We start from the raw sequence: 27,500 nt of genomic DNA, 5'->3' as shown, positions 1-27,500 counted from the left end.
AAGAATCTGTTTATAGGTTGGATTGACTATTTAGTCGTCGAACTACGCACATACGATATATAAAGTTGTAACATTATAGAATCTATCTGCACATAAGTTTCATAGACGACTTGGAACTCAAACTTCGAACATAGAAGGGTATATAAAACGTGATTTTATAGAAGTCGTCTGCATTTAGGTTTCACAGACGATTTAGCTGTCAAACTATGAACATAGAAACCACCATTCTATTATTGTTCCTAAAGCCATCCTCCCTGAGAAAAAATATATAACATAGAACCTCTTTAACAACCGGTAGAAGTTATAACCTAAAACCCATCTTATGGAAAGGAGGGCAAAAACCAATTTAACGGAATAAATAAAACCTTCAATTATCCGCCTTTGGAGGTGGGTAGGGAAGGGGGGTGGCGAAGGGGGGGGGAAGGCACTCCAAGCTAATCGGCCTGTGTGTCTTTTGCCTCAGTATTCAGGAGCGATTTTTAGAAGTCTCGGATTTCGAGCTGGAATGAATTCTGGGTCTTTGGAAAAAAGTATTGGGAGAGTCTAAAGTAGGGAACGGTGGAATGAATTCAAGTTTGTTGGTTATGTATGTGTGTGTGTGTGTATGTGTGTGTGTGTGTATGTAAAATCCTCCATCAACTGTGTCAGTGTGAAATATGTGAAATTAACATACAAGATATGCTGTATAATCCTCCATCAACTATGTATATGAAATTCAGACAGAAATGAATATAAATTAATATACAAGATATATATATATATTATATATATATATATATATATATATATATATATATATATATATATATATATATATATATATATATAATATATATAATATATATATATATATATATATATATATATATATATATATATATATATATATATATATGTGTATATATATATATATAAAACTAAAACTGTCTTGTTTGTGATTGAATACACACTGAAATTCCCTGGAGGCTTCTGAGGGTTCCATCCTCCCCTTCCCCTCCCCTCCCTCCCCTCCCCTCCCTACCTTAAACTATAAAATCTCATTAAAATATCTCTAAAAATACTCAAAAGTACATTTTAGTAAAATATCATCACTTGATACCAAATGGCAACTCCGCCTCTTAGCTTTAAAAAGTGGGGAGAGAGCCATTTAAACTGTTGAATCAAATAGCCCAGTTCAGTCTGAATGAATACCTTTAAATTCTTCGCGGCGAACGAGTGGTTTAAATCACCCCCCTCCCCCCCAGGTCATTTGCGCGAGTCAGCGGACACCTGGATCTTAGGGCATTTAAATTGCGCCTGGGGTTCACTGTAGCGGGGCTCTTGATTGGCGGGAGTTTAGACGCCGACGTTACGTGTTTAAGGCGCGAAGAATAAAAGCGATTTTAGCCCGATGTGATTTCGTTATTGATTTTTTTCATATGGTTTAAGAGGTAATGTATCTGCTTTCGTTTTTGTTATTATTTTTAGTAATTTATTGCGAAAATTTAGTTGTAATTTCATTAAATATATATTTTCCTAGCTGCGGTGAGTATACTATACTCCTCATTATTTATCGGTGGACTGTGTGAGTTAATTTGGAAAAATTAATATTTTTTCATTTTTTAACGTTCAATTTTTTATGAGTATTTACTATAAATACGTATTATGTTACTTCTCATCCTGTACTTTATTTAACATAGTATCAGGCAGAGTAACGTGACTGGAATAGCAGCCACGCTTACAAAAATTTTCCTACGTCTCCTTTGAATTCTTTTGTTGTGTAAAGTGTGTGTACTGTCATTAAAAATGCTTTTATTTCCTGTGATTAATAATTCTGTCCAGAATTCATTGCTTTCAATAAACATGTTAATCAAAACCACACCACATGTTGCTTTCTTTCTGAGGGAAAGATGGACTGTCATTCAGAGTCTTCCCGGGCAGCGCCAGGTTGGTCAGCTATATATATATATATATATATATAATATATATATGTATGTGTGTGTGTGTGTGTACGTATTGTGTGTACATATACATATATGCCTAGTTTATATGTTGATTTCTTATTTAATTTTTGTATATGAAAAAGTTGCTAAAGGATTCTACATATACATATATATATATATATATATATATATATATATATATATATATATATATATATATATATATATATATATATATATACATTCATAATACACACGCACATACATACATCCTCGCACATACATAACCAACAAACTTGAATTCATTCCACCTTTTCCTACTTTAGACTCTCCCAGTACTTTTTTCCAAAGACTCAGAATTCATTCCAGCTCGAAATCCGAGACTTTTGAAAAACGCTCCTGAATATTGAGGCAAAAGACGCAGAGGCCGATTAGCTTGGAGTGCCTTCCCCCTTCTCCCCCTTCTGCCACCCCCTTCCCTACCCCCCTCAAAAGGCGAATAATTGAAGGGTTTTATTTATTCCCTAAATTGGCTTTCGTCTTCCTTTCCAGGAGATGGATTTTTGGTTATAACTTTTACAGTTGTTAAATAGGTTGCTGATTAAAATAGAATGATGGCTTCTATGTTCATAGTTTGACTACTTAAATCGTCTCTGAAGCCTATGTACAGAAAACTTCTATAACATTATAGTTTTATATACCCTACGTTCGTAGTTTGACTGCTAGCTCGTCTATGAACCCTATGTGCAGAGATTTTCATATATATATATATATATATATATATATATATATATATATATATATATATATATATATATATATATATATATATATACATATACATATACATATATACATATACACATACATAGATTTATGTATTTGTGTATTATGTATACGTATACGATATACACACCCATTTGTAGCTTCATTTCTTCATTCATTTTTGTATTAGCATCATACAAAAGTTGATGGGGGGGGAGCAGGGGGAAGGGGATTCCAGTAAAAGGCTAATTGCCCGGAGCATCAGGAAATATACTGAAAGCGAGTTTTGTTTTTCATTATTTATTTTTTTTTTTTGCAATGTCAGAGTTCATTTCACATTTGCTGAACGGAAGCGGTGGATAAATGTAATCGGATTTCTCCCTTTTTGCTTTCTCTTTTTTTACTTTCTATTTTCACTTTCTTTCTCTTTTTACTTTCTCTTTTTACTTTCTATTTTCACTTTCTCCTTTTCATTTCTCTTTTTACTTGTATCTTTAACTTTTTCTTTGTACTTTCTTCTTTTACTTTCTCCTTTTACTTTTCCCTTAAATTTTTTTCTTATTTAATTATTCATATTATATATTTTTTTTAAAGGAGAGGTATATAAGAGCTAACAAGTGCTTCATACGATTGCCCAGCAGTTAAAAATGGTTCATTCTGCATATACGGTTGCTGACTTGTTTTCAATATGTTTGTGACATGTATGCAATAAGTAGCCAACGTTATTTTTCTGGCATGTTTTATGTAATGTGGACATATCCGTAATCTGGAAAGATAACATTTGATCATTTCCTTTTCTTCTCCACTTTAAGTCGTTGACTTGTCGTCAGCATTTTCGTGACATGTATGTGATAAGTAGCCAACATTTGTTTAAGATTCATTGTTTTCTAGATCGCCTTGGGGTGAAGTTTTCAAATTTCCCTGGTCAATTTCAGTAATTTACATTATCATATTCCCATTCCTTTTACATTTATGGTCGTTGACTTGTTGTCAACATGTTTGTAACATGTATACGATAAGTAGCCAACTTGTGTTTAAGATTCACTGCGTTTTCCAGATCGCCTTGGGGTGAAGTTTTTAGAATTCCCTGGCCAATTTCAGTAACTGAGGTTATCATATTCCATTCCTTCTACATTTATGGTCGTTTACTTGCTGTCAACGTGTTTGTCACATGCATGCGATAAGTAGCCAACATGCGTTTAGGATTCATTGTGGTTTCCAGATCTCCTTGGAATGTAGGTTTCAGAATTCTTTGCCCGATTTCAGTAATTTAGATTATCATATTCCTTTCCTTCTGCGTTGGGTTTTTGTTAGTGTTTGTCACATGTATGCGATAAGTAGCCAACATATGTTTAAGATTCATTGCTATTTTCAGATCGCCTTTGGGGGGGGGGTGGATTTTCCAGAATTCTTTGGCCAATTTCAGTAATTTAGCTTATTTTTATTTTCCCTACAGAGTTATCAAAGTTGTTTTATCAGTTTTCGTATTTCGACTGATTGTATTAGAGGTATATATTATTTTTCCTTAAGGAAAGCTAAAATAATCATAGTGCCTCAAATATTCAGTCAGCAATAATTCCTGAAATATTGTTGGGAGCAGAATTTTAGTTTCTAACGAGCTCTCTTGTAGATTGACCTTTCTCCCTCTGTTTACTCTTTACTTAGAAAGAATCCTCCAAAAGTGATTAATTCACCTCACGGAATCTCCCTCCCTCTCTACCTCCCTCTCCCTCCCTCTCTCTATCCCTCTTTCCATCCTCAGCCGTTCCTCGAAATATGCGGACTTGGAGGAGGCTTCAGATTGATGGGGAAACATTTTTGCTTTCTGTGAAATAAAGAAAAAATGATTTTGGTATTAAATCAAGTGATTATTTCCTGTTGCTTCTGGAGCGATCTGAAAATTTAACTCTCTCTCTCTCTCTCTCTCTCTCTCTCTCTCTCTCTCTCTCTTCTCTTGATTTTGGAAAGAATGGGTTTCGAAGACTTCCCATCATTTTAGTGTTTTGCTTTCAATTGAAAAAATAATTTTGATATTAAATCAAGTGATTATTTACAGTTGCGTTCTTTAAGGTGATCTGGAAGTTCAACTCTATCTCTCTCTCTCTCTCTCTCTCTCTCTCTCTCTCTCGATCTTGTAGAGAAAAAATAATTTTGATATTAAACCAAATTATTTTTTCCTGTTGAGTTTTCTAGATCGGTTTAGAAATTCAACTCTCTCTCTCTCTCTCTCTCTCTCTCTCTCTCTCTCTCTCTCTCTCTCTCTCTCTCTCTCTCTCTCGTTTTTTGGAAAGGAAAAATAATTTCAATATTAAGTGATTACTTCTTTTGTTTTCTAGGTCGATCTAGAAATTCAACTCTCTCTCTCTCTCTCTCTCTCTCTCTCTCTCTCTCTCTCTCTCTCTCTCTCTCTCTCTCTCTCTCTCCCGTTTTTTGGAAAGAGAAGGCTCTTGAAGACTTCCCATCACTTTCGTCTTGGGGACCCGGGCCACACAGTCTGCTAATTGATTAGGGCCATTGCAGCATGAAGCCTCGTAAACTGCGCGAGAGAAATTGGCAACTTTGTCTCCCTTCTTCTTCTTCTTCTTCTTCTTCTTCTTCTTCTTCTTCTTCTTCTTCTTCTTCTTCTTCTTCTTCTTCTTCTTCTTTAAGAAACAGACGATTTAAGCTAAAGTGCTTTCGTTGGGAATAGGAAGACATGTTCTTCTTCTTCTTTTTCTTCTTCTTCTTCTTCTTCTTCTTCTTCTTCTTATTTTAAAAAACAGCCGTTTCTAAAACAGGTACATTGATATTTAACTTATTTCTCTATTTATTTCTCGTAATTTTTCTGTATACAGTTGTATTCATGTGTTAATGATAGATATTTGACGGCAGAAATTACCTTTGGTTATCCAAGGTTTAATGTTTAAAAATATATGTTTATTCACATGACAATTGTACATAAGTAAAATTTTAGCTATATCTGGTAAAAATCAATCAAAATTCCTTTACGGCCTCCTTCGTAAGCAAGAGCACGTGCTGGCGTAAGGCCGGCTTTAATCCCCGAATTTATAACTCGACGTTCCTCCCATAAAACACGGACTGAGTAAGTTTCTAAGCCAGTCCTAAATTCGCCTGAAGAGATTACCTTCACGTTTGAACAAATCGTCAGTCATTCGTTTCAACTCTGCAGTAATCCTTCGATGACTGTAATTTCTTCAGAGTTATTGTTACCAGTTATGCGCATTTCGACATTGGCCCACCTGACCTAAAAGGGTTCGTGACCTGACCCCATATATATAACTTCTATGAACGTAAGCCACACTTACATTTTTATCTATTTATTTAGTATTTTTTAAATTTAATTTTTCATTTTTCTAATAACTCATCTCTATTTTCTAGCCCTAATACGATTCTCATTGTATTTTAATAATTCACTTTCATATTTATCTATTTATTTAATAATTTATTCTTTTCTTGTGACTGACTCCTCTTTCTGTATTTCCTATTACTTTCTGTTACTTCTTTCGAATGGACGACATATTCTTTGGAAGCTTGAATAATAATAATAATAATAATTATAATAATAATAATAATAATAATAATTTATTTCAAGTGAATACCATATCCTTTGGAAGCCTGAATTTCGAGTCAGTGGCCCCTATGGTGGGCTTGTTCTATATGAATAGGGGGTTCATCTGAATAATGATAATAATAATAATAATAATAAATAATAATAATAATAATAATAATAATAATAATAATAATAATAATAATAATTTATTTAAAGTGAACACCATATTCTTTGGAAGCCTGAATTTCGAGTCTGTGGCCTCTATGGTGGGCTTGTTCTATATGAATAGGGGGTTCATCTGAATAATGATAATAATAATAATAATAATAATAAATAATAATAATAATAATAATAATAATAATTTATTTAAAGTGAACACCATATTCTTTGAAGCCTGAATTTCGAGTCTGTGGCCTCTATGGTGGGCTTGTTCTATATGAATAGGGGTTCATCTGAATAAATAATAATAATAATAATAATAAATAATAATAATAATAATAATAATAATAATAATAATTTATTTAAAGTGAACACCATATTCTTTGAAGCCTGAATTTCGAGTCTGTGGCCTCTATGGTGGGCTTGTTCTATATGAATAGGGGTTCATCTGAATAATAATAATAATAATAATAATAATAATAATAATAATAATAATAATAATAATAATAATAATAATAATTATAAAAATTTCTTTCAAATGAACACGATATACTTTGAAAACTTGCATTTCGAGTCAATGGCACCTATGGTGGGCTTGTTCTATATGAGCAGGAGTTCATCTAATAATAATAATAATAATAATAATAAATAATAATAATAATAATAATAATAATAATAATAATAATAATAATAATAATAATAATAATAATAATAATAATAATAATAATAACTCAGGAATAAAAAAAAGCACAAAATACTGAAGGTGTAAGAGAAATTCTTTAGCAATCACAAAACAAAGACATTAACTTTGCTAAAGTTTCAGTAATGTTGCTACAGTGCTATGAAGGAATTCCATTTCCTAGTGTTTGCAGAACCGAGTATTTTTCGCGCATTTTGTAAATTAGAGCAAGAAGACAGGTCTGTAAATCTTTCCTCACTGTGATGGACACTAGGAGTGCACGCACATACCCTAGACACTGAGTCACTGCCGGATTCGTGGGCAGATTTAGCAAAATCTTGAAAATACTATTTAAAAGTAGTTTCTTCTCTGTATAGATATATTTTCATTAGATGAAACTCAAGAATATTTGAAATGTTTTTTTTATCTCTGTGCATTGTAATTTTATATTTTCTTATTAGGAATTTTATTTTATTAAAAAAATTATTTTTTGCCTGTCAGATAAGATTCTTTTATTCCTTTTATGCAACTATTGAAATTCGACCAGTTCACTTTATATTTATGGCCACCTCTTTTGGCTGTTAACATAAACATATGAAATTGATTGAGTATCGTGGCCTTTTAATGAACCTACATCACTTCGAAATAAAAGCCTTTTGCTAAAATGAACCGTCTTCAGATTCCACGAGGTTCCCCTGGCTTCTGCAGGAAGCTCCGAAGGATGGACCATGGTTCCAAAGTTAAGCCCAAAATGAGACCTTAGGTCACTTCTCTACAGAATGGGGTCTCTGCTTCTGCCGAGGGGCACTCTTCCTGTGCTTCCCAGGGAAGCCTTTAGGGCACTGTATTTTAGAAAGGGTTTCTTCTTGGGCTTGACTAGGGAATCCCCGTGGACCTGGTTTGACTTGGGGGTGGAGGGGGGGACATTCATAAGGAACTGCCTCCTCAGGATAGGGAGAATCTTAAGTTTTGAGGAAAGATCTTATTTCAAATCCAAATAGGTTAACCTGTGCTTTTTAATTTTGAAGTGTTTTATATATATATATATATATATATATATATATATATATATATATATATATATATATATATATCTTCCTCTAGTAAAAACAAACCTATTTCTCTCATTATTCATTCATAGGTAAAAATTTCAACTTAAAACTTTAGCTTAGAAAATTCTAACCCGACAGAAACCAGCTGACATACCGTAGCACCTGATCTGAGGCGTGAAAACACCTTAGACTTTATTCAAATCCACTCTGACACCTTGTGACAGCAGCCATTCTCTTCCCAAGCCGTCTGACTTTGGCGGGATAATGGTATTGCCTTCTGAGCCTTCGACGGGAAATTGAAAAGAGAATCCTTCACCGTTGCTTCTGGGGCGTCAAAGGATCCGAATAGGATCTCCTTCGTTTTTCCTGTTTGTGGGGCTTTCCTGTGAATCAGATTTTTTGGGGAGGGAAAAGATCACAGTCTTGTTTTTTGTTGTTTATGTCTTGTTTTTTGTTGTTTATGATAATGATTAATAATAATAATATTATTATTATTATTATTATTATTATTATTATTATTATTATTATTATTATTATTATTATTATTAGATAAATATCGTAATCTAGATTTTATTTTTTAGTAACAATTGTTAAAAATAACATTTATTATTATTATTATTATTATTATTATTATTATTATTATTATTATTATTATTATTATTATTATATTATTGAATCTACCTTACTTTCCTTCCTCCAAATCGACAATAATAATAATAATAACTTAATAATAACAATAATAATGTCATTGTTATTATTTCCATTAATTATGCTTACTTCCTTATTCCAAATTCCCATTCCAACACTAATAATAATAATAATAATAATAATAATAATAATAATAATAATAATAATAATAGTTATTATTATTATTATTATTATTATTATTATTATTATTATTATTATTATTATTATTTCTACCACACTTCCCTCCAACCGAATTCCTCTCGCACCCCGCTTCTCCCGCCCGGGGCTTTTCGCAAAGACTCTCCAGCAGCCCGAGAATGCCACTGACCCCCAATTCTTAATAACTTAGAGAAAACCTAGAAATTCCGTGCATAAAAATTGCACGAAGCTCAGAATGAGGCGTTACAGTTTTCCATTTATTTTTCCACGCACGTCAGCCGTGAAACACTTAATCCTGCTTGAATTATAGCGTGTCGATATAACTGCCCAAGACCTGTCATTATTTTTTCTAGGGCGTATCGCGTGTCTCAGGCCTCAGGGGGAGAGAGAGAGAGAGAGAGAGAGAGAGAGAGAGAGAGAGAGAGAGAGAGAGAGAGAGAGAGAGAGAGAGAGAGGCAGGTGAATTTAGGAAGAAGGCAGTAAGTAAAAGCACCCAGTTTATATTGTATATAAAAATTATTTTCACTGAAGAGAGAGAGAGAGAGAGAGAGAGAGAGAGAGAGAGAGAGAGAGAGAGAGAGAGAGAGAGAGAGAGAGAGAGAAGGAAGTAAGGAAGGAAATTACTTCAGTGTGACCACCAGTTTATACTGCAATATAAAAACTATTTTCACTGGAGAGAGAGAGAGAGAGAGAGAGAGAGAGAGAGAGAGAGAGAGAGGATGAGGTGCCGAGCAGCAGTAAATAAGAAACATAATTATAATTGCAATGTATAAATTACTTTCACTGGAGAGAGAGAGAGAGAGAGAGAGAGAGAGAGAGAGAGAGAGAGAGATGAATAGCAAGTGTATACACATTATTAATCATATACAAATCTTTTGTCCGTGTTTGGAATAGACAGGCTACATATACCAAGCGTTTGCCCCGAATTCATTATTCAAAATATTGTATTTATCTTTCTCTCTCTCACCACGCGTGGTATAGCCCTCGGCCATGTACAGAGCTGGAGTTTAGCTCTCTCTCTCTCTCTCTCTCTCTCTCTCTCTCTCTCTCTCTCTCTCCAGTGAACATAATTTTTACCTTAACGATGTAAACTGGGTCTTTTCCTTTCTTTCTAATCCATCAATTCGCCTCTCTCTCTCTCTCTCTCTCTCTCTCTCTCTCTCTCTCTCTCTCTCTCTCTCTCTCTCTCTCTCTACTGTGAAAATAGTTCCTAGATTACAATATAAACGCTTTTTCCTCACTTTTTTCTTCACATCAGCTTATTTATTCTCTCTCTCTCTCTCTCTCTCTCTCTCTCTCTCTCTCTCTCTCTCTCTCTCTCTCAGAACTCAGACAGAACATGAACATGATACCATCCACCACCATGATATGAAGCCATTATATATATATATATATATATATATATATATATATATATATATATATATATATATATATATATATATTATGTATATATATATATATATATATATATATATATATATATATATATATATACATATATATATATATACATACATATATATATATATAATATACATACATGTGTATATGTATATATGTGTATATACCTTAAAAACAACTACATACGAGGAAGACCCGGTTACAAAAATTACAGAAACAGGAGGAAACTCGGAGGAAGAAAAATACAGGAAGAAGGAAGAACATTTTTGTTTAATCCTTCCTGCCTGAGGAAGAAAGATCCCCTCACGAAACACAGAGCCTGTAAAAAAATTCCTGAAGAGGATGATAATAATAATAATAATAATAATAATAATAATATAATAATAATAATAATAATAATAATAATAATAATAATAATAATTAGGAGATGGGAAAATAGATTTGTGTGAAATCCTTAGAATAATAATAATAATAATAATAATAATAATAATAATAATAATAATAATAATAATAATAATAATTAGCTATCAGTGCACCCACACGCGGCGCACTGTAAGCATTATTACTTAAGGTATATGCAGCGTCCCTTTCTTAGGCCCCTAGTTGCTACCCCGTTCATTCCTTTTACTGTACCTCCGTTCATATTCTCTTTCTTCCATCTTACTTTCCTCAACCTTGTCTTACCAAATGTTTCATAGTGCAACTGAAAAAGGATTTTATAATGTTACACCTTTCAATAAACCTTTTTATTCCTTTCAATTTCCTTTCCAGCGCTGAATGACCTCACGAGTCCCAGTACTTGGCCTCTGGCCTAAAATATATCTTACAATTCCAATTCCTTCCTCCACTGCCGTGATTCTCAAGCCATTTAGAGTTCAAATGAACAAGTAAAAAATGAGCCGAAGTTTCTTCGGCGCAATCTAGTTTTCTGTACAGCCGGTACGGCGTATAATCAAGGCCACCGAAAATAGATTTGTCTTTATGTGGTTTCTGTATAATGCTGTATGAGCCGCGGCCCATGAAACTTTAACCACTGCTCGGTGGTGCCATGTCCTATATCGTTGCCAGAAGCACGATTATGGCTAACTTTAATCTTAAGTAAAATAAATAAAAAAAATACTGAGGCTACAGGGCTGCTATTTGGTATGTTTGATGACTGGGGGTGGATGATCAACATACCAATTTGCAGCCTTCTAGCCTCAGTAGTTTTTAAGATCTGAGGGCGGACAGAAAAGTTCGGAGAGAATATTAGCTCGGACGGACAGACAAAGCTGGCACAATAATTTTCTTTTACAGAAAACTAAAAAGTGTGTTTTTCTAACCCCTGTCAAATCGGAATGACCTTCTCTTATTAATCAAGAGAAGATTTACAACCTTTCGACATTAACCTTCGTGTAATTTCTTCGGAGCAATTTGACGCGACACGAGTTTTAATCAGGAATAATGTCGAGTTTTAAATTCAGACATAATCGCGAACACTTTCTGGGTATTTGGCTTTCGTTCTGAGGGTTGGGGGCTGGTCACGTGAAGTCGCTAATTACCGTGGTTTTAGGTCATCCTTGTAAAGGGAAGGGTATTCAGTGATTAGAGAGGGATAAGGGGAATATCCTGAGAGAGAGAGAGAGAGAGAGAGAGAGAGAGAGAGAGAGAGAGAGAGAGACTTACTTTTTATCTTTCATGTTTATTGGTCGGTCGTGATCGATTTTGCTTTTTGTTTAAATTGTTTTATAATTGTTTTTGCTTATATCAATCTGCATGTTTTACGAGAGAGAGAGAGAGAGAGAGAGAGACTGACTTTTTATCTCTCATGTTTATTGGTCGATCGAGATTGATTTTGCTTTTTGTAAAAATTTTTTCATTATTTTTTACTTATACCAATCTGCATGTTTTACAGAGAGAGAGAGAGAGAGAGAGAGAGAGAGAGAGAGAGAGAGAGAGAGAGAGAGAGAGAGAGAGAGAGAAATTTATCTTTCCCATTTTCTGGTCGGTCGAGATCGATTTTGATTAAAAAAATTTTTTTTTGTCACATTTTTATTTATCATATTTTTCTTACCCCAAACTGCATCAGACGAAAGTATATCCCAGACATATATTTATACGTGTTTCACACGAGCAGGTAACATGCATTGCATGTTCCTTTTTTAAAGGCACGTGAACATAACACGGAAATAATGATATTCAATCAACTATGAATATAGATTTTTGCAAAAAAAAAAAAAAAAATTTTATGTTTTTGTCTCCAGCGTGAGTCCGAGTTTCGATCCCACAGGGAGGCAACTTTTTTTAGACACGTTTATATATATTATATATGGAATATATATATATATATATATATATATATATATATATATATATATATATATATATATATATATATATATATGTATATATATATATATGTATATATATATGTATATATATATGTATATATATATATATATATATATATATATATATATAATCTATATATACACACACTTATATACATTCAAAATGAAAACTATTAAGCAAATGGAGAAGCAGCCGGAATGCCAGACAATAATATCTGTAGACGTTACAATTTCATGTCGATCCATCCGAGATAGATTGATGCTATTCATTTCGAGTGACCTTTCGTCTAGACAACAAGAGATTAATAATTTCCTGTGACCTAGACACAATACTTAAAAGTTTTTCCATGTTGTGAGTTATGATTGATCTGGAGCATCAATCAGTCTTTTTTATTATTAAACTCTGTTGAGCAACTTTTTTTTTTTTTTTTAGTTTTCTGTAAAATAAAACTATGTCCGTCCGCACTTTTTTCTGTCCGCCCTCAGATCTTAAAAACTACTGAGGCTAGAGGGCTGCAAATTGGTCTGTTGATCATCCACCTTCCAGTCATCAAACATGCCAAATCGCAGCCCTCTAGCCTCAGTAGTTTTTATTTTACTTAAGGTTAAAGTTAGCCTTAATCGTGCTTCTGGCAACGATATAGGGCAGGCTACCACCGGGCTGTGGTTAAAGTTTCATGGGCCGCGGCTATACGAAGTCAAATTCCTGGGATGAAATTGAATGTCTAAAATAATCTCACTTGTATATTTTAACTGAGATTTCCTTTGCTTTACTCAGTTATCTCTCTCTCTCTCTCTCTCTCTCTCTCTCTCTCTCTCTCTCTCTCTCTTCTCTCTCTCTCTCTCTCTCTCTTTTAATCCTCCCCTGCCATCTACTCAATACCCACCTCATACCCACCTCCCCCTCCTGCCCTGCTAGTCATACCTACCCCAACCTTTTTGTCTTTATAAAATAATATCTTCAAATTTCAAATTTTTTTTCCTTGTATCTTGTAGTTTAGGTAAAAGAGTTTAACTTATTTCTTGTGTACAAAGATATAATGATAAGTACCTTTATTATGGCACCTTGAAGAACATATTAAAGATTATATGTTTTCATTAATGGTATGTTATAGGATAAGAATAAATGACGATTTTAGCAGCCAAAAATGATTTTATTTTGAAGTATAATGAATATACGCGTACATTAATGGTATGTTATGGGACGAGAAGAAATTAATATTTCAGTGGTCAAAATATTATTTTGTTCCGTAGTCTTTTCTTTCTAAATGAACGCTAAAACTTCAGCATGTCCAAAATCACCAAGCTAGCATAACTCCAAGTAAAAAAAAATTATCCCAACAAAGATACAAATAATAATCTGTAATATATCTAGACGATTATTCGATTTGTGGTCAATTTTGATTATTAAATCAATATGACTGATTATGTTTTAAGGAATCACTACACAGGAAGTTTCTCGAACCAAACAAAACCACAGCGTCTTTTTGGCAATGCTTGGAGCCAAAGCAATTGGCACAGTGCCAAAGAACTTTAATTTTCCGCTAGTTTCTCTCTTATTAAATTTAAACTGGACACTTAAGCAGATTTTATGTCCACCCTCTTGTCTCAATTACCTTCCTAAATCTTTTTGTTTTGCTCTTTTCATACTTTTGTCAGTGGCAAGGATTTAGATCGGCATTAAAATATTAATATTAGAATATTAAAATGTCTATTACGTTCGTTTTATTATCAGTAAGGCAGTCCACACGACACCTGTTGCTAAAAGGCTAATTTGCATGAGTTCGTTCTTGAATTGTAAGTGAAAGTTTCGAAGTCTTTTAAACTCTTTATTATGCTTGATGATTGTGCTTGATTAAACCTTAAACTTGGGAAGACTCGCACAAACTATGAGTATTTAGCTCCATGTACATACGGTACCTGTCAACAGACGTGTCTATAACCTGTATGTATACATAAGTTATAGTTATTCCCCACAAAATTGGCAGTAAATATTTTCTCCTAAGACAGCCCATACGAATTAGAAATATTAATATTAATAATTTTATTATAATTATTATTATTATTATTATTATTATTATTATTATTATTATTATGGAAGACATTTATGCACAAATTGCTGAAATAGCATTTATAATTACAGACATCAACCAGCCCATAATTGCCATGCGCCATACCTGTCACATTTCGAATTTCTCTTATAAAACCTTGAAAAGATTTCACTTTGACAGCACCATCCTCCCTCCTCCTCCTCCTCCCTCCTCCTCCTCCTCCCCCCTCCCTCCTCCTCCTCCCCTCCCTCCTCCTCCTCCTCCTCCCCCCTCCTCCTCCTCCTCCCTCCTCCCTCCTCCTCCCTCCTCCCTCCTCCCTCCCTCCTCCTCCTCCTCCCTCCTCCCTCCTCCTCCCTCCTCCCTCCTCCCCTCCTCCCCTCATCCCCTCCCTCCTCCCTCCTCCTCCTCCTCCTCCTCCTCCTCCCTCCTCCTCCTCCTCCCTCCTCCTCCTCCTCCTCCTCCTCCCTCCTCCTCCTCCTCCTCCTCCTCCTCCTCCTCCTCCTCCCTCCTCCTCCTCTTCTTCCCTCCTACTTCTTCTCCTCCTCCTTTTCCTCCTTCTCCTCCTCCTCCTCCTCCAAAAGGGAGGTCCTTTGCCTCTTTTAATTAACAGTCCCCATCATGGAAGTCCTTCTCAATAGGTGAACTTGGTCTTAATCCTTAAAGAACTCTTTCTTTAAGTCCTTGATTAGCCCTGGCTCCCTCCTTTTTGGGAATCAATATTTTTTGGCTTTTCATTTTTCTTATTTCTTCTAATATTTCTTGTTTTTTATAATCGTTGTATGCTTATTTAATTTCGTTTTTATTTTTCCACTGTTTTAACATTTTTGTTTCCTTTCATTCTTAATCATCATCTTATCTTTCAATAATCGTTCCATGCTTCCTTCGTATTGTTTTCGCTTTACCCATATTTCTCCATGGCTATTAATTGTTCTTTAGTTATCGTACTTTTTTATGAGTCTCTTAATCGAATTCCTTTTCAGTATACATTAGCAAGTTCTACTGATAAATTATTTTGTAGCAATTTTATCACAATTTTAAGTGAAATCGACAGGGCTTATATTTGTCATACTTCACATTAGCATTACACTTATTTATTTATCAAAGTAGCGTTTGTAGATAAATTCTGTTATGAAATTATATTTGGGTGTCTCAATTTTACCTGCAATATTTTACTGACCTCACTTCGTCCAATTCGCACACTGCTAGTTCTCTCGAGTTTTTCTTCAGTTTACCAGAGAGAGAGAGAGAGAGAGAGAGAGAGAGAGAGAGAGAGAGAGAGAGAGAGAATCAGCTGATGACGATCCTTTAAAGAGTGCCACTCAATTCATACATTTTGTCAGTTTGCCATAAAGCAGTTTTTTTTTTGAGAGAGAGAGAGAGAGAGAGAGAGAGAGATAGAGAGAGAGAGAGAGAGAGAGAGAGAGAGAGAGAGAGAGAGAGATATTACACACATATCAGCTGATGACGTCTTAAAGAGAGCCAGTCAATCTGGCTTCATTGTCATCCAGCGCCTGAATTTTTTCCAGCGAAATCTCCCAAAAAATCTTACCGCCCATTACGTCAGCCATTCCCACCAGGATCCAGGAACGATCCTGGTTCCTGGATTCCTGCTGATTCCTGGGTTCCAGTTTTCAGAAAGAATATCAGAGGCTCCGTTTGGAATTTTCATGGCGTTTTTTATTGCCAGAAAAAGAGGAATTTCGCGAAATATGGAGAGAATGATCTCGGTGGATGGAACACCTGTCATGTTGATTATAGCTGCTACCTCTCTCTCTCTCTCTCTCTCTCTCTCTCTCTCTCTCTCTCTCTCTCTCTCTTTAAAGGGAATTTCATAAGAGGACTTAAATCATTTGCCAGTATGGGAAAGTGCTTAAGATTTGCTAGTGATCTCTCTCTCTCTCTCTCTCTCTCTCTCTCTCTCTCTCTCTCTCTCTCTCCTTCTTCTTTCTTTGGATATTACAATTTTTCATACATGTCTTTCTCTATGTAATCCTTCGTCTTCCTTTCTACATCTTTGGTTATTTATTTGTCCCCCTCTCTCTCTCTCTCTCTCTCCATAAATGGAAATATCCTGCAGTGGGTGTCCTATTAAACCAAGGGTTTATTTGCTTAGGATTAAGACGAAGAATTATTTAAGATTTTCATTTGCTACTCTCTCTCTCTCTCTCTCTCTCTCTCTCTCTCTCTCTCTCTCTCTCTCTCTCTCTCTCTCTCTCTCTCTCTCTTTTATTTGCTCAGGATTAAGACTAGAAATTATTTCAGATTTCCATTTGCTAATACCTAATATGAATTAAGTTTCAAATCTCTCTGAACAAAATTAAAAAAGATATATATCACACTAGTATCATTATTATTATTATATGCTATTGAACTAGTTAAAATCTCTTTAAGAAAAAAAAAAGAATAAAAATATCATATACTATTATCATTGTTATGCTATTCAACTAGTAAGTAGTACGTACGAATGACAAGCTCAGTCAAAAACGAAAAGTCTTTCCCGTAGATTTTAAACAAATCCGCAGTTTGCAAAAGAACCGGCTCTTCAAATAGTCAATTACCTTTATTTAACGTCCAGAAAGATTCCTTATACCAATAACACACGTCCTTCAACATATGTGAATGCCTGTTACTTGTTATTACTATTATTATCATTATAACAACAGCGGCAACAAATGTTACTGCTAATATTATTATCACAACTATCAGTCGTCTGAGAAACCTCACTTTGGAATATTCGATTCGAAGTGAGCAGGATACCATCAACAACATTCCCTCGTTAAAAGTATCTAATACTATTTATCTCTCTTACCATACACGCTCCTCAACCTTGTTTTTCTCTTACCTCGATGAGGTAAAAATAAGAGGGAAGTTTGGGGCAAATGTACAATAACTGCTAGAGATTCGGAGCTGTTATTTAGAGGTCGCTGGATATAGACATCTTATTCCACAGTGATTAGGGAAACTGGATATTTAATTAAGATATCTATAAGCGCTGCCAGATTTTTTGTTTATTTACCTACACACACGCAAACACAGGTATGTGTGTATACATACATATATATATATATATATATATATATATATATATATATATATATATATATATATATATATATATATGTATATATATTGTTTATACGTATGTAGATATATATATATATATATTATTTATATACAGTATATGTATATATATATATATATATATATATATATATATATATATATATATATATATATATATATATATATATACAAAAACATAAATATATATATTTATGTATACACATACATACATTTATATGTATACACACATACATTTATATATACATATATGTGTGTATATATGTACAGATGCATAACATATACATATACATGTATTGATCTACGCTCTTAACACAACTGGTAGAAACGTGTTTAACTGATTCAGTTAGCAAATAAAGGAGTGGAACTTGCTTTATCTGAACTGGAATGATATAGAAAAAAAGTTTTTGTCTCTGCCTGGAATTGCGATTAAATGAATCAATCGTATTTATATACACAACTGCAGACAGTTGCGAAACTAAAATCCTTGAAAAATCTTGTGATGTTCTGCGGAATTATCCAAAATTCTCTTTTTTTCAAAATTCATTTTTTTGTCAAGTTTCGCCAAGGAAAATTCAAATTTCCTTTCTCTCGGTGGTCTATAAAATCGAGGATGATCAACGGAAGTGAAGCTTCCCACGGCTTATCGTTAACTTCTTCAATCAAAACTCTTCTGAAGACATGATTAATTCCCAAACGGTGATGATGATGATGATGATGCTTCTGGCAGCTGTCCTGTGCTTTGCTGTGGCCTGTGGCCTGTTGGTGGCCATCTACAGGAAATTAGAACATCTGACTGACTGCCTTGATTTTGTTCTGAGTGACTTTGTTCTGAGTGACTGCCCTGAAAGCGACCGAGAACTGGAAGAGGAGCCTGGAAGACAGCGAGAGGAGACGATGGACTCTCTGAGGGACCCTCTGGAAATGATGGAATGGCTGGGTGCGATGAGAGAGCAACTACTGGAACGACGCCGCGAAAAGAGTTGCAGAAAAACCCAATCGTTGGAACGACTTCGAGAACAGCTGGAAGCAAAGAGGAAGACCATAGGAGAGGGTCCAGAAATGTGTGGAAACTTAGAAGAGAGCCTGGAAATGTGTCGAAACTATCCAAGTTGGATCGAATGGGTCTGGAATGATGACGTTGTGTATAAGAAGGCCCTGACGCTTCCGGAACGGATGAATGAGGAAAGTCTCTTTGTGGAAGAGACGGGGTATTTGCAAATGGGAGAAGTGGCTGGAGATGTCGAGAGACTGCTGGACGAGCGGAAGTTTGAAGAAGAGCCCCAGCTGAAGGAGGAATTAGAGCTGAAAAGGCCAGTCGAAGAGAAGAAACACTTAACGGAAAGGAGAGACGGAGATGAAAGGAGACTAGCAAGTCTCTTTCTTCAGTGGCTGTGTGAGAACAGGGGAACCGTGCTGGCGAGAGAACTCGAAGAGAAACTGCATGGAAATAAGCACAGCATGGAAAAGAAAGAAGAAAGGGCTGTAGATTATGGATTTGAATTGAGCCCCAAACTCATTGGAGCTCAAGGTTTGAAAAAGGAACTTTCCTCCCAAGCTGAAGATCTCAAGAGGCGGAATGAAGGCTCCGGGTATGCCTCCATCGAGAAAGAAATAGAGGTCGACAATCTGGAGGCCCGAGGAGAACTAATGGTGAGACTAGAGGAACTTGTGGCTGCCGACGAAGGGAGGCTAGAAGATCCACTTCAAGACGTGTCTAGTTTTTTTGACAGAAGTCGTGGTTCTGAAAACTGTCTTGCAACTGAGACTGAAAAGATTGCGGAGATAAGGAAGATGATACAGGACTTGAAAAGACACGTCCAGTGTCTCCGAGACATCATAGCCCACCAGGAAGAAAGACTCAAAGAAGAGAAAGAGAAAAACGAAAACTTGGAGAACTTGATCGTGGAACTGGGAGGTGACAACCAACGTCTACACTACCAAGTGGCTACCAGGGATGCGGTCATTGTTGCATTGGAGAGGAAGAACGCTACTCTGTGTGAGGAAGTCCTGATGCTGAGGAACATGGTGGCAGAATTTGAAGATGCAGAGTTGAAGGGGAACTGGCAGCAGTTCTTCTGGGCATTACCTTTGGCATGTTTAATGTTGCTTAGGAAGAGTCTCCCCTTTTTCACTAGACCTAACTGTGGCGGGGACGAACTTGGTAAAAGAGGAGATGAACTGACCAGGTTAAACTGAAAGAGAAATGGTTCTACGGACCAGTATATTATTTTAAATATTTTTCACTATTTTTAAGTCATTTCAAGTTTCATGGGATTTTGGTTATATTAAATTGTGTTGTTCTTGATAAGTTATAGTGTCATTGACAGGTAATATTGTTCTTTATAGGTTAAATTGTTCTTTACTGGTTACATTGTTCCATTACTGGTTATATTGCTCTTAATTGGTTATATTGTTTTCAATTTATGTTTTTAATAGATTTATATACTTAATAGGTTGTAAAAGGACTACAATAAAGAAAAATAAGGAATGGCTGGCTATCCTTACCATATAAAAATTCTTATATAATCCTATATATGTATTATTGAAATTCGAGGTACATCATTGATATGTTACTTTTAAGAATTATAGCTTCATAACAAGTCTCTCTTTCTCTCTCTCTCCATCATACACTACCATAGTAACAGTAAAATATTAACTAAAAATTAGCAGATGCTCACTATCACTCGCATTTGCTAGTTGTTCATCAGTTTCCGTGGCCCATCTTTGTGCCTCCCTTGCTCAGTCAGCAGCCAGTCTTTGCTCCCTCTGTTCTTTCTATCACCCGCTTCTCCCGAGCTGTCATTGGCGGTTCCGGACCGTCAGCAGCGGTGCCTGCTGCTGTTCCAAAATTTTGTCTCAAATTTCTAGAATTATCTGCTGAGTCCATTTCAAAACGAAAATAACAAAACTCAGCCAAAAATTTGCGACTTTTATACGGGCCAAAAAATAGTCAATAACACGTCAGGTGCAGCGTATGTTACGTGACCTCAAGTAAAGGTTCCCAAAGGTGGCTTGGGGCCCCTTAGCCTTGTGGTTCAGGCCCTCCCCAAGGCCCGCTTCCCCAGCCTGGCATGAAGCCTGCCTTTCTCCAAGGAAGCAGCCTCTGAGGAGGATCTTCCCCAGTCAAGGGTGCCTTCAAGGGAAGGCTTCCCTAGGGCGTCTTTGGGCACTTCAGCCTTGTGGTTCAGGCCCTCCCCAGGCCCGCTTCCCCAGCCTGGCAGGAAGCCTGCCTTCCTCCAGGGAAGCAGCCTCTGAGGAGGATCTTCCCCAGTCAAGGGTGTCTTCAAGGGAAGGCTTCCCTAGGGTGCCTTGGGTCCCCTCAACCATGTGGTTCAGGCCCTCCCCAGGCCCGCTTCCCCAGCCTGGCAGGAAACCTGCCTTCCTCCAGGGAAGCAGCCTCTGAGGAGGATCTTCCCCAGTCAAGGGTGCCTTCAAGGAAGGGCTTCCCTAGGGCGCCTTTGGGCACTTCAACCTTATGGTTCAGGCCCTCCCCAGGCCCGCTTCCCCAGCCTGGCAGGAAACCTACCTTCCTCCGGGGAAGCAGCCTCTGTGGAGGATCTTCCCCGGTCAAGGGTGACTTCAAGGGAAGGCTTCTCTAGGGCGCCTTGGGGTCACCTCAGCCTTGTGGTTCAGGCCCTCCCCAGGCCCGCTTCCCTAGCCTGGCAGGAAGCCTGCCTTCCTCCAGCGAAGCAGACCCTGAGGAGGATCTTCCCCAGTCAAGGGTGCCGTCAAGGGAAGGCTTCCCTAGCGCACCTTTGGGGTCCCTCAGCCTTGTGGTTCTGGCCCTTCCCAGGCTCGCTTCCCCAGCCTGGCAGGAAGCCTGCCTTCCTCCAGGGAAGCAGCCTCTGTGGAGGACCTTCCCCAGTCAAGGGTGCCTCCAAGGGAAGGCTTCCCTTGGGTGCCTTAGGGCACCTCATCCTTGTGGTTCAGGCCCTTCCCAGGCCCACTTCCCCAGCCTGGCAGGAAACCTGCCTTCCTCCAGGGAAGCAGCCTCTGTGGAGGATCTTCCCCAGTCAAGGGTGCCTTCAAGGGAAGGCTTCCCTAGGGTGCCTTGGGGTCCCTCAGCCTTGTGGTTCAGGCCCTCCCCAGGCCTGCTTCCCCAGCCTGGCAGGAAGCCTGCCTTCCTCCAGGGAAGCAGCCCCTGAGGAGGATCTTCCCCAGTCAAGGATGCCTTCAAGGGAAGGCTTCCCTATGGCACCTTGGGGTCCCTCAGCCTTGTGGTTCAGGCCCTCCCCAGGCCCGCTTCCCCAGCCTGGCAGGAAACCTACCTTCCTCCAAGGAAGCAGCCTCTGAGGAGGATCCTCCCCAGTCAAGGGTGCCTTCAAGGGAAGGCTTCCCTAGGGTGCCTTGGGGTCCCTCAGCCTTGTGGTTCAGGCCCTCCCCAGGCCCACTTCCCCAGCCTGGCAGGAAACCTGCCTCCCTCCAGGGAAGCAGCCTCTGAGGAGGATCTTCCCCCAGTCAAGGGTGCCTTCAAGGGAAGGCTTCCCTAGGGTGCCTTGGGGTCCTCAGCCCTGTGGTTCAGGCCCTCCCCAGGCCTGCTTCCCCAGCCTGGCAGGAAACCTGCCTCCCTCCAGGGAAGCAGCCGCTGAAGAGGATCTTCCCCACTTATGGGTGCCCTAAAGGGATGGTGTCCCTTGGGCGCCTTTGAGGCCTACATCCTGTTTGTTGGGTTTCTCTGATGTTGTTTCCTCTCTTCTTGTTTCCATTTCGTCCTGGTTTAGAGAGAACTCACGGCCTATGATAATCCAGCGATGTTCCTATACCCTAGTTTTCAAATAAGACATCCTACCTCGGAAGGCATCAAGACGATTCAAAGGATTTCGGAGCTTGCTTCTGGAGACTCTGAAGATGGAGTCCTATTGAGCTATAGTGCTTTCAAGGAGATTTGAAGGATTTCAGAGCTGGAGACCGAAGCATTCTCAAACACTTTCAGGGAAGAGTTCGAAGATTTTAGATAGTTTCGGCATCGCTTCAACCACTCGTTTGTTGAAAACACGCTGAGGCTCTCTCCCTCTCTCTGTCTCTCTCCATCGTACAGTATCATATTAACATGAAAATATTAGTTAAAAATATTTACAAAGCAAACTTCATCATGAAGTTTTTCTTAGATATTGGCAACATGTTGTGGTTCTCATTCTCTCTCTCTCTCTCTCTCTCTCTCTCTCTCTCTCTCTCTCTCTCTCTCTCTCTCTCTCTTTCTCGCATTATGCATGATTATTTGATTACACATTAGTATCCTTTAAAAAATGTAAGAAAAAACATAAAAGTGTAAAAAACATTTTGTTGACAAAGTTTATGAAACATGAATGTCTACATTGGAGCTCTACAATCCATACGAGAATGGAATGAATGACTGGAATTGCTTCTTCTTAAATGGAATGAGGTAAAATTAAAGTGTTTGTCTCTGCCTGAATTGTAACTGTAAGAATCACAAGTATTTTATATACAAATACGTTAAAAAAATCTTTTGACATGCTACATGACTATCCATAATTTTTTTTTCCAAAGTTAATTTTTTCAACTTTCACCAAGAAAAAAATCAAATTTCCCCTCTCGATGGTCTATAAAACTGAGAATGATCAACGGAAGTGAAGCTTCGTATGGCTTATAGCTAACCTCTGAATCAAGACTTTTCTGAAGACTTGATCAGTTCCCGAACGATGATGATACCTCTGGCAGCTGTCCTGTGCTTTGCTGTAGCTTGTGGCCTGTTGGTGGCCGTTTACGGGAAATTAGAACATCTGAGTGACTGCCTGGATTGCCTTCGAGAACAGGAAGAGGAGCCTAGAAGACAGCGAGAGGAGATGGACTCTCTGAGTGACTATCTGGAAAAACTCCACCACATGGGGGAGGTGCGCAGAAAAGTCCAGTCTTTGAAATGGCGTCAAGACCAGCTGGAAGAAGGCAGGAAGACCTTAGAAAAGGTTCTGGAAAGGTGTCAAAACTATGCGAGTCTGATTGATTGGGTCTGGACTGATGATGTTCTGTATGAGAAGACCCTGACGCTTCCAGAATGGATGAATGAGGAAAGCCTCTTTGTGGAAGAGACGGGGTATTTGCAAATGGAAGAAGTGGCTGGAGATTTCGAGACACTGTTGGACGAGTGGAAGTTTGAAGAAGAGCTCCAGCTGAAGGAGGGATTAGAACTGGAAAGACAAGTCGACGAGAAGGAACACTTAACGGAAAGGAGAGATGAAGATGAAAGGAGACTAGCAAGTCTCTTTTTTCAGTGGCTGTGTGAAAACAAGGGAATCGTACTAGCGAGAGAACTTGAAGAGAAACTGCATGGAAATACGCGCAGCATGGAAAAGAAAGAAGAAAGGGCTGTAGATTATGGATTTGAATTGAGCCCCAAACTCAGTGAAGCTCAAGGATTGAAAGAGGAACTTTCCTCCCAAACTGAAAATTTTAAGAGGCGGAATGAAGACACCGAGTACACTTCCATCAAGAAAGAAATGGAGTTTGGCAATCTGGAGGCCCGAGGAGAACAAAAGGTGAGACTAGAGGAACTTGTGGCTGCCGACGAAGGGAGACTCGAGGATCTACTTCAAGACGTGACTGGTCCACCTGACAGAAGTTGTGGTTCTGGAAACTGTCTTGTAACTGAGACTGAAAAGATTGTGGAGGTAAGGAAGATGATCCAGGACTTGAAAAGACACGTCCAGTGTCTCCGAGACATCATGGCCCACCAGGAAGAAAGACTTGAAGAAGAGAGAGGGAAAAACGAAAACTTGGAGAACTTGATCGTGGAACTGGGAGGTGAAAACCAACGTCTACACTACCAAGTGGCTACCAGGGATGCGGTCGTTGTTGAACTGAAGAGGAAGAACGCTACTCTGTGCGAGGAAGTCCTGATGCTGAGGAACATGGTGGCAGAATTAGAAGATGCAGAGTTGAAGGGGAACTGGCAGCCGTTCATCTGGGGATTACCTTTGGCATGTTTCATGTTGCTTTGGAAGCGTCTCCCCTTTTTCACTAGACCTAACTATGGCGGGGACGAACTTGGTGAAGGAGGAGATGAACTGACTAGGATAAACTGAAAGAGAAATGGCTCTACGGACCAGTATATTATTTTAAATATTTTTCACGATTTTTTAGTCATTTCAAGTTTCATGGGAATTTGGTTATATTATGCTATGTTGTTCTTGATAAGTTATAGTGTCATTAACAGGTAATATTGTTCTTTATAGGTTAAATTGTTCTTTACTGGTTACATTGTTCCATTACTGGTTATATTGCTCTTAATTGGTTATATTGTTTTCAATTTATGTTTTTAATAGATTTATATGCTTAATAGGTTGTAAAAGGACTACAATAAAGAAAAATGAGGACTGACTGGCTATTCTTACCATATAAAAATTCTGATATAATCCTATATATGTATTATTGAAATTCAAGATACATCATTGGTATGTTACTTTTAAGAATTATAGCTTCATAACAAGTCTCGCTTTCTCTCTCTCTCTCTCTCTCCATCATACACTACCATAATAACAGTAAAATATTAATTAAAAATTAGCAGATGCTCACTATAACTTGCATTTGCTAGTTGTTCATCAGTTTCCTCTGAGGAGGATCTTCCCAGTCAAGAGTGCCTTCAAGGGAATCCCTAGGGTGCCTTGGGCCCCTCAACCATGTGGTTCAGGCCCTCCACAGTCCTTCTTCCCCAGCCTGGCAGGAAACCTGTCTTCCTCCAGGGAGGCATCCTCTGAGGAGTATCTTCCCCAGTCAAGGGTGCCTTCAAGGGAAGGCTTCCCTAGGGCGCCTTGGGGCACTTCAGCCTAGTGGTTTAGGCCCTCCCCAGTCCCGCTTCCCCAGCCTGGCAGGAAAACCTGCCTTCCTTCAGGGGAGCAGCCTCTGAGGAGGATCTTCCCCAGTCAAGGGTGACTTCAAGGGAAGGCTTCCCTAGGGTGCCTTGGGGTCACCTCAGCCCTGTGGTTCAGGCCCTCCCCAGGCCCGCTTCCCCAGCCTGGCAGGAAACCTGTCTTCCTCCAGGGAAGCAGCCTCTGAGGAGTATCTACCCCAGTCAAGGGTGCCTTCAAGGGAAGGCTTCCCTAGGGCACCTTGGGGCACTTTAGTCATGTGGTTCAGGCCCTCCCCAGGCCCGCTTCCCCAGCCTGGCAGGAAACCTGCCTTCCTCCAGCGAAGTAGCCTCTGAGGAGGATCTTCCCCAGTCAAGGGTGCCTCCAAGGGAAGGCTTCCCTAGGGTGCCTTGGGGTCAGCTCAGCCTTGTGGTTTGGGCCCTCCCCAGGCCCGCTTCCCCAGCCTGGCAGGAAGCCTGCCTTCCTCCAGGGAAACAGCCTCTGAGGAGGATCTTTCCCAGTCAAGGGTGCCTTCAAGGGAAGGCTTCCCTAGGGTGCCTTGGGGTCCCTCAGCCTTGTGGTTCAGGCCCTCCCCAGGCCCGCTTCCCCAGCCTGGCAGGAAGCCTGCCTTCCTCCAGGGAAGCAGCCTCTGTGAAGGATCTTCCCCAGTCAAGGATGCCTTCAAGGGAAGGCTTCCCTAGGGTGCCTTGGGGTCCCTCACCCTTGTGGTTCAGGCCCTCCCCAAGGCCCGCTTCCCCAGCCTGGCAGGAAACCTACCTTCCTCCAGGGAAGCAGCCCTGAGGAGGATCTTCCCAGTCAAGGATGCCTTCAAGGAAGGCTTCCTAGGGTGCCTTGGGGTCCTCAGCCTCAGGGTTCAGGGCCCTCCCAAGGCCCGCTTCCCAGCCTGGCAGGAAGCCTGCCTTCCTCCAGGGAAGCAGCCCTGAGAGGATCTTCCCAGTCAAGGGTGCCTTCAAGGAAGGCTTCCTAGGGTGCTTAGGGGTCCTCAGCCTTGTGGTTCAGGCCCTCCCAAGGCCCGCTTCCCAGCCTGGTGAAACCTACCTTCCTCCAGGGAGGCAGCCCTGAGGAGGATCTTTCCCAGTCAAGGATGCTCCAAGGGAAGGCTTCCCTAGGGCGCCTTGGGGTCCCTCAGCCTTGTGGTTCAGGCCCTCCCCAAGGCCCGCTTCCCCAGCCTGGCAGGAAGCCTGCCTTCCCCCAGGGAAGCAGACCCTGAGGAGGATCTTCCCCAGTCAAGGGTGCCTCCAAGGGAAGGCTTCCCTAGGGCGCCTTGGGGTCCCACAGCCTTGTGGTTCACGCCCTCCCCAAGGCCCGCTTCCCCAGCCTGGCAGGAAGCCTGCCTTCCTCCAGGGAAGCAGACCCTGAGGAGGATCTTCCCCAGTCAAGGATGCCTCCAAGGGAAGGCTTCCCTAGGGCGCCTTGGGGTCCCACAGCCTTGTGGTTCAGGCCCTCCCTAAGGCCCGCTTCCCCAGCCTGGCAGGAAGCCTGCCTTCCTCCAGGAAAGCAGCCTCTGTGGAGGATCTTCCCCAGTCAAGGGTGCCTCCAAGGGAAGGCTTCCCTAGGGTGCCTTGGGGTCCCTCAGCCTTGTGGTTCAGGCCCTCCCCAAGTCCCGCTTCCCCAGCCTGGCAGGAAACCTACCTTCCTCCAGGGAAGCAGCCTCTGAGGAGGATCTTCCCCAGTCATGATGCCTCAAGGAAGGCTTCCCTAGGGCGCCTTGGGGTCCTCAGCCTTGTGGTTCAGGCCCTCCCCAAGGCCCGCTTCCCCAGCCTGGCAGGAAGCCTGCCTTCCTCCAGGGAAGCAGCCTCTGTAGAGGATCTTCCTCAGTCAAGGATGCCTTCAAG

General features: G+C 39.3%; 3 protein-coding genes across 3 annotated transcripts in view; 2 read left to right on the top strand and 1 right to left on the bottom strand.

Annotated features, from left to right (window-relative positions):
- The window catches only part of LOC136839925 (protein FAM133-like), a 14,371-nt gene extending 6,566 nt beyond the window's left edge, over positions 1–7,805 (bottom strand). The window contains exons 1-3 of the mRNA XM_067106201.1: positions 7,710–7,805; positions 5,153–5,329; positions 4,387–4,512 (exon numbers count right to left, since the gene is read on the bottom strand). Of these exons, the coding sequence (XP_066962302.1) occupies positions 4,387–4,512; positions 5,153–5,329; positions 7,710–7,805 (399 nt within the window). The remainder of the gene's footprint in view (positions 1–4,386; positions 4,513–5,152; positions 5,330–7,709) is intronic.
- Positions 7,806–23,502: 15,697 nt separating this feature from the next.
- Positions 23,503–24,882, top strand: LOC136839923 (golgin subfamily A member 6-like protein 1). Its single transcript, XM_067106200.1, has one exon. The coding sequence runs from the start codon at positions 23,503–23,505 to the stop codon at positions 24,880–24,882; it is 1,380 nt and encodes a 459-aa protein (XP_066962301.1).
- Positions 24,883–25,476: 594 nt separating this feature from the next.
- Positions 25,477–27,500, top strand: part of LOC136839922 (uncharacterized) — a 2,277-nt gene continuing 253 nt past the window's right edge. Inside the window, exons 1-5 of the mRNA XM_067106199.1 lie at positions 25,477–25,543; positions 25,934–26,259; positions 26,491–26,717; positions 26,861–26,986; positions 27,093–27,500. The exon at positions 27,093–27,500 is cut by the window's right edge and continues 253 nt beyond it. Of these exons, the coding sequence (XP_066962300.1) occupies positions 25,477–25,543; positions 25,934–26,259; positions 26,491–26,717; positions 26,861–26,986; positions 27,093–27,500 (1,154 nt within the window). The remainder of the gene's footprint in view (positions 25,544–25,933; positions 26,260–26,490; positions 26,718–26,860; positions 26,987–27,092) is intronic.

The sequence above is a fragment of the Macrobrachium rosenbergii genome, chromosome 7, assembly GCF_040412425.1.
Source record: "Macrobrachium rosenbergii isolate ZJJX-2024 chromosome 7, ASM4041242v1, whole genome shotgun sequence".
Taxonomy (NCBI): Eukaryota; Metazoa; Arthropoda; class Malacostraca; order Decapoda; family Palaemonidae; genus Macrobrachium; species Macrobrachium rosenbergii.
Note: the sequence above shows the minus strand (reverse complement) of the source record. Positions and strands in the feature narration are given on the sequence as shown.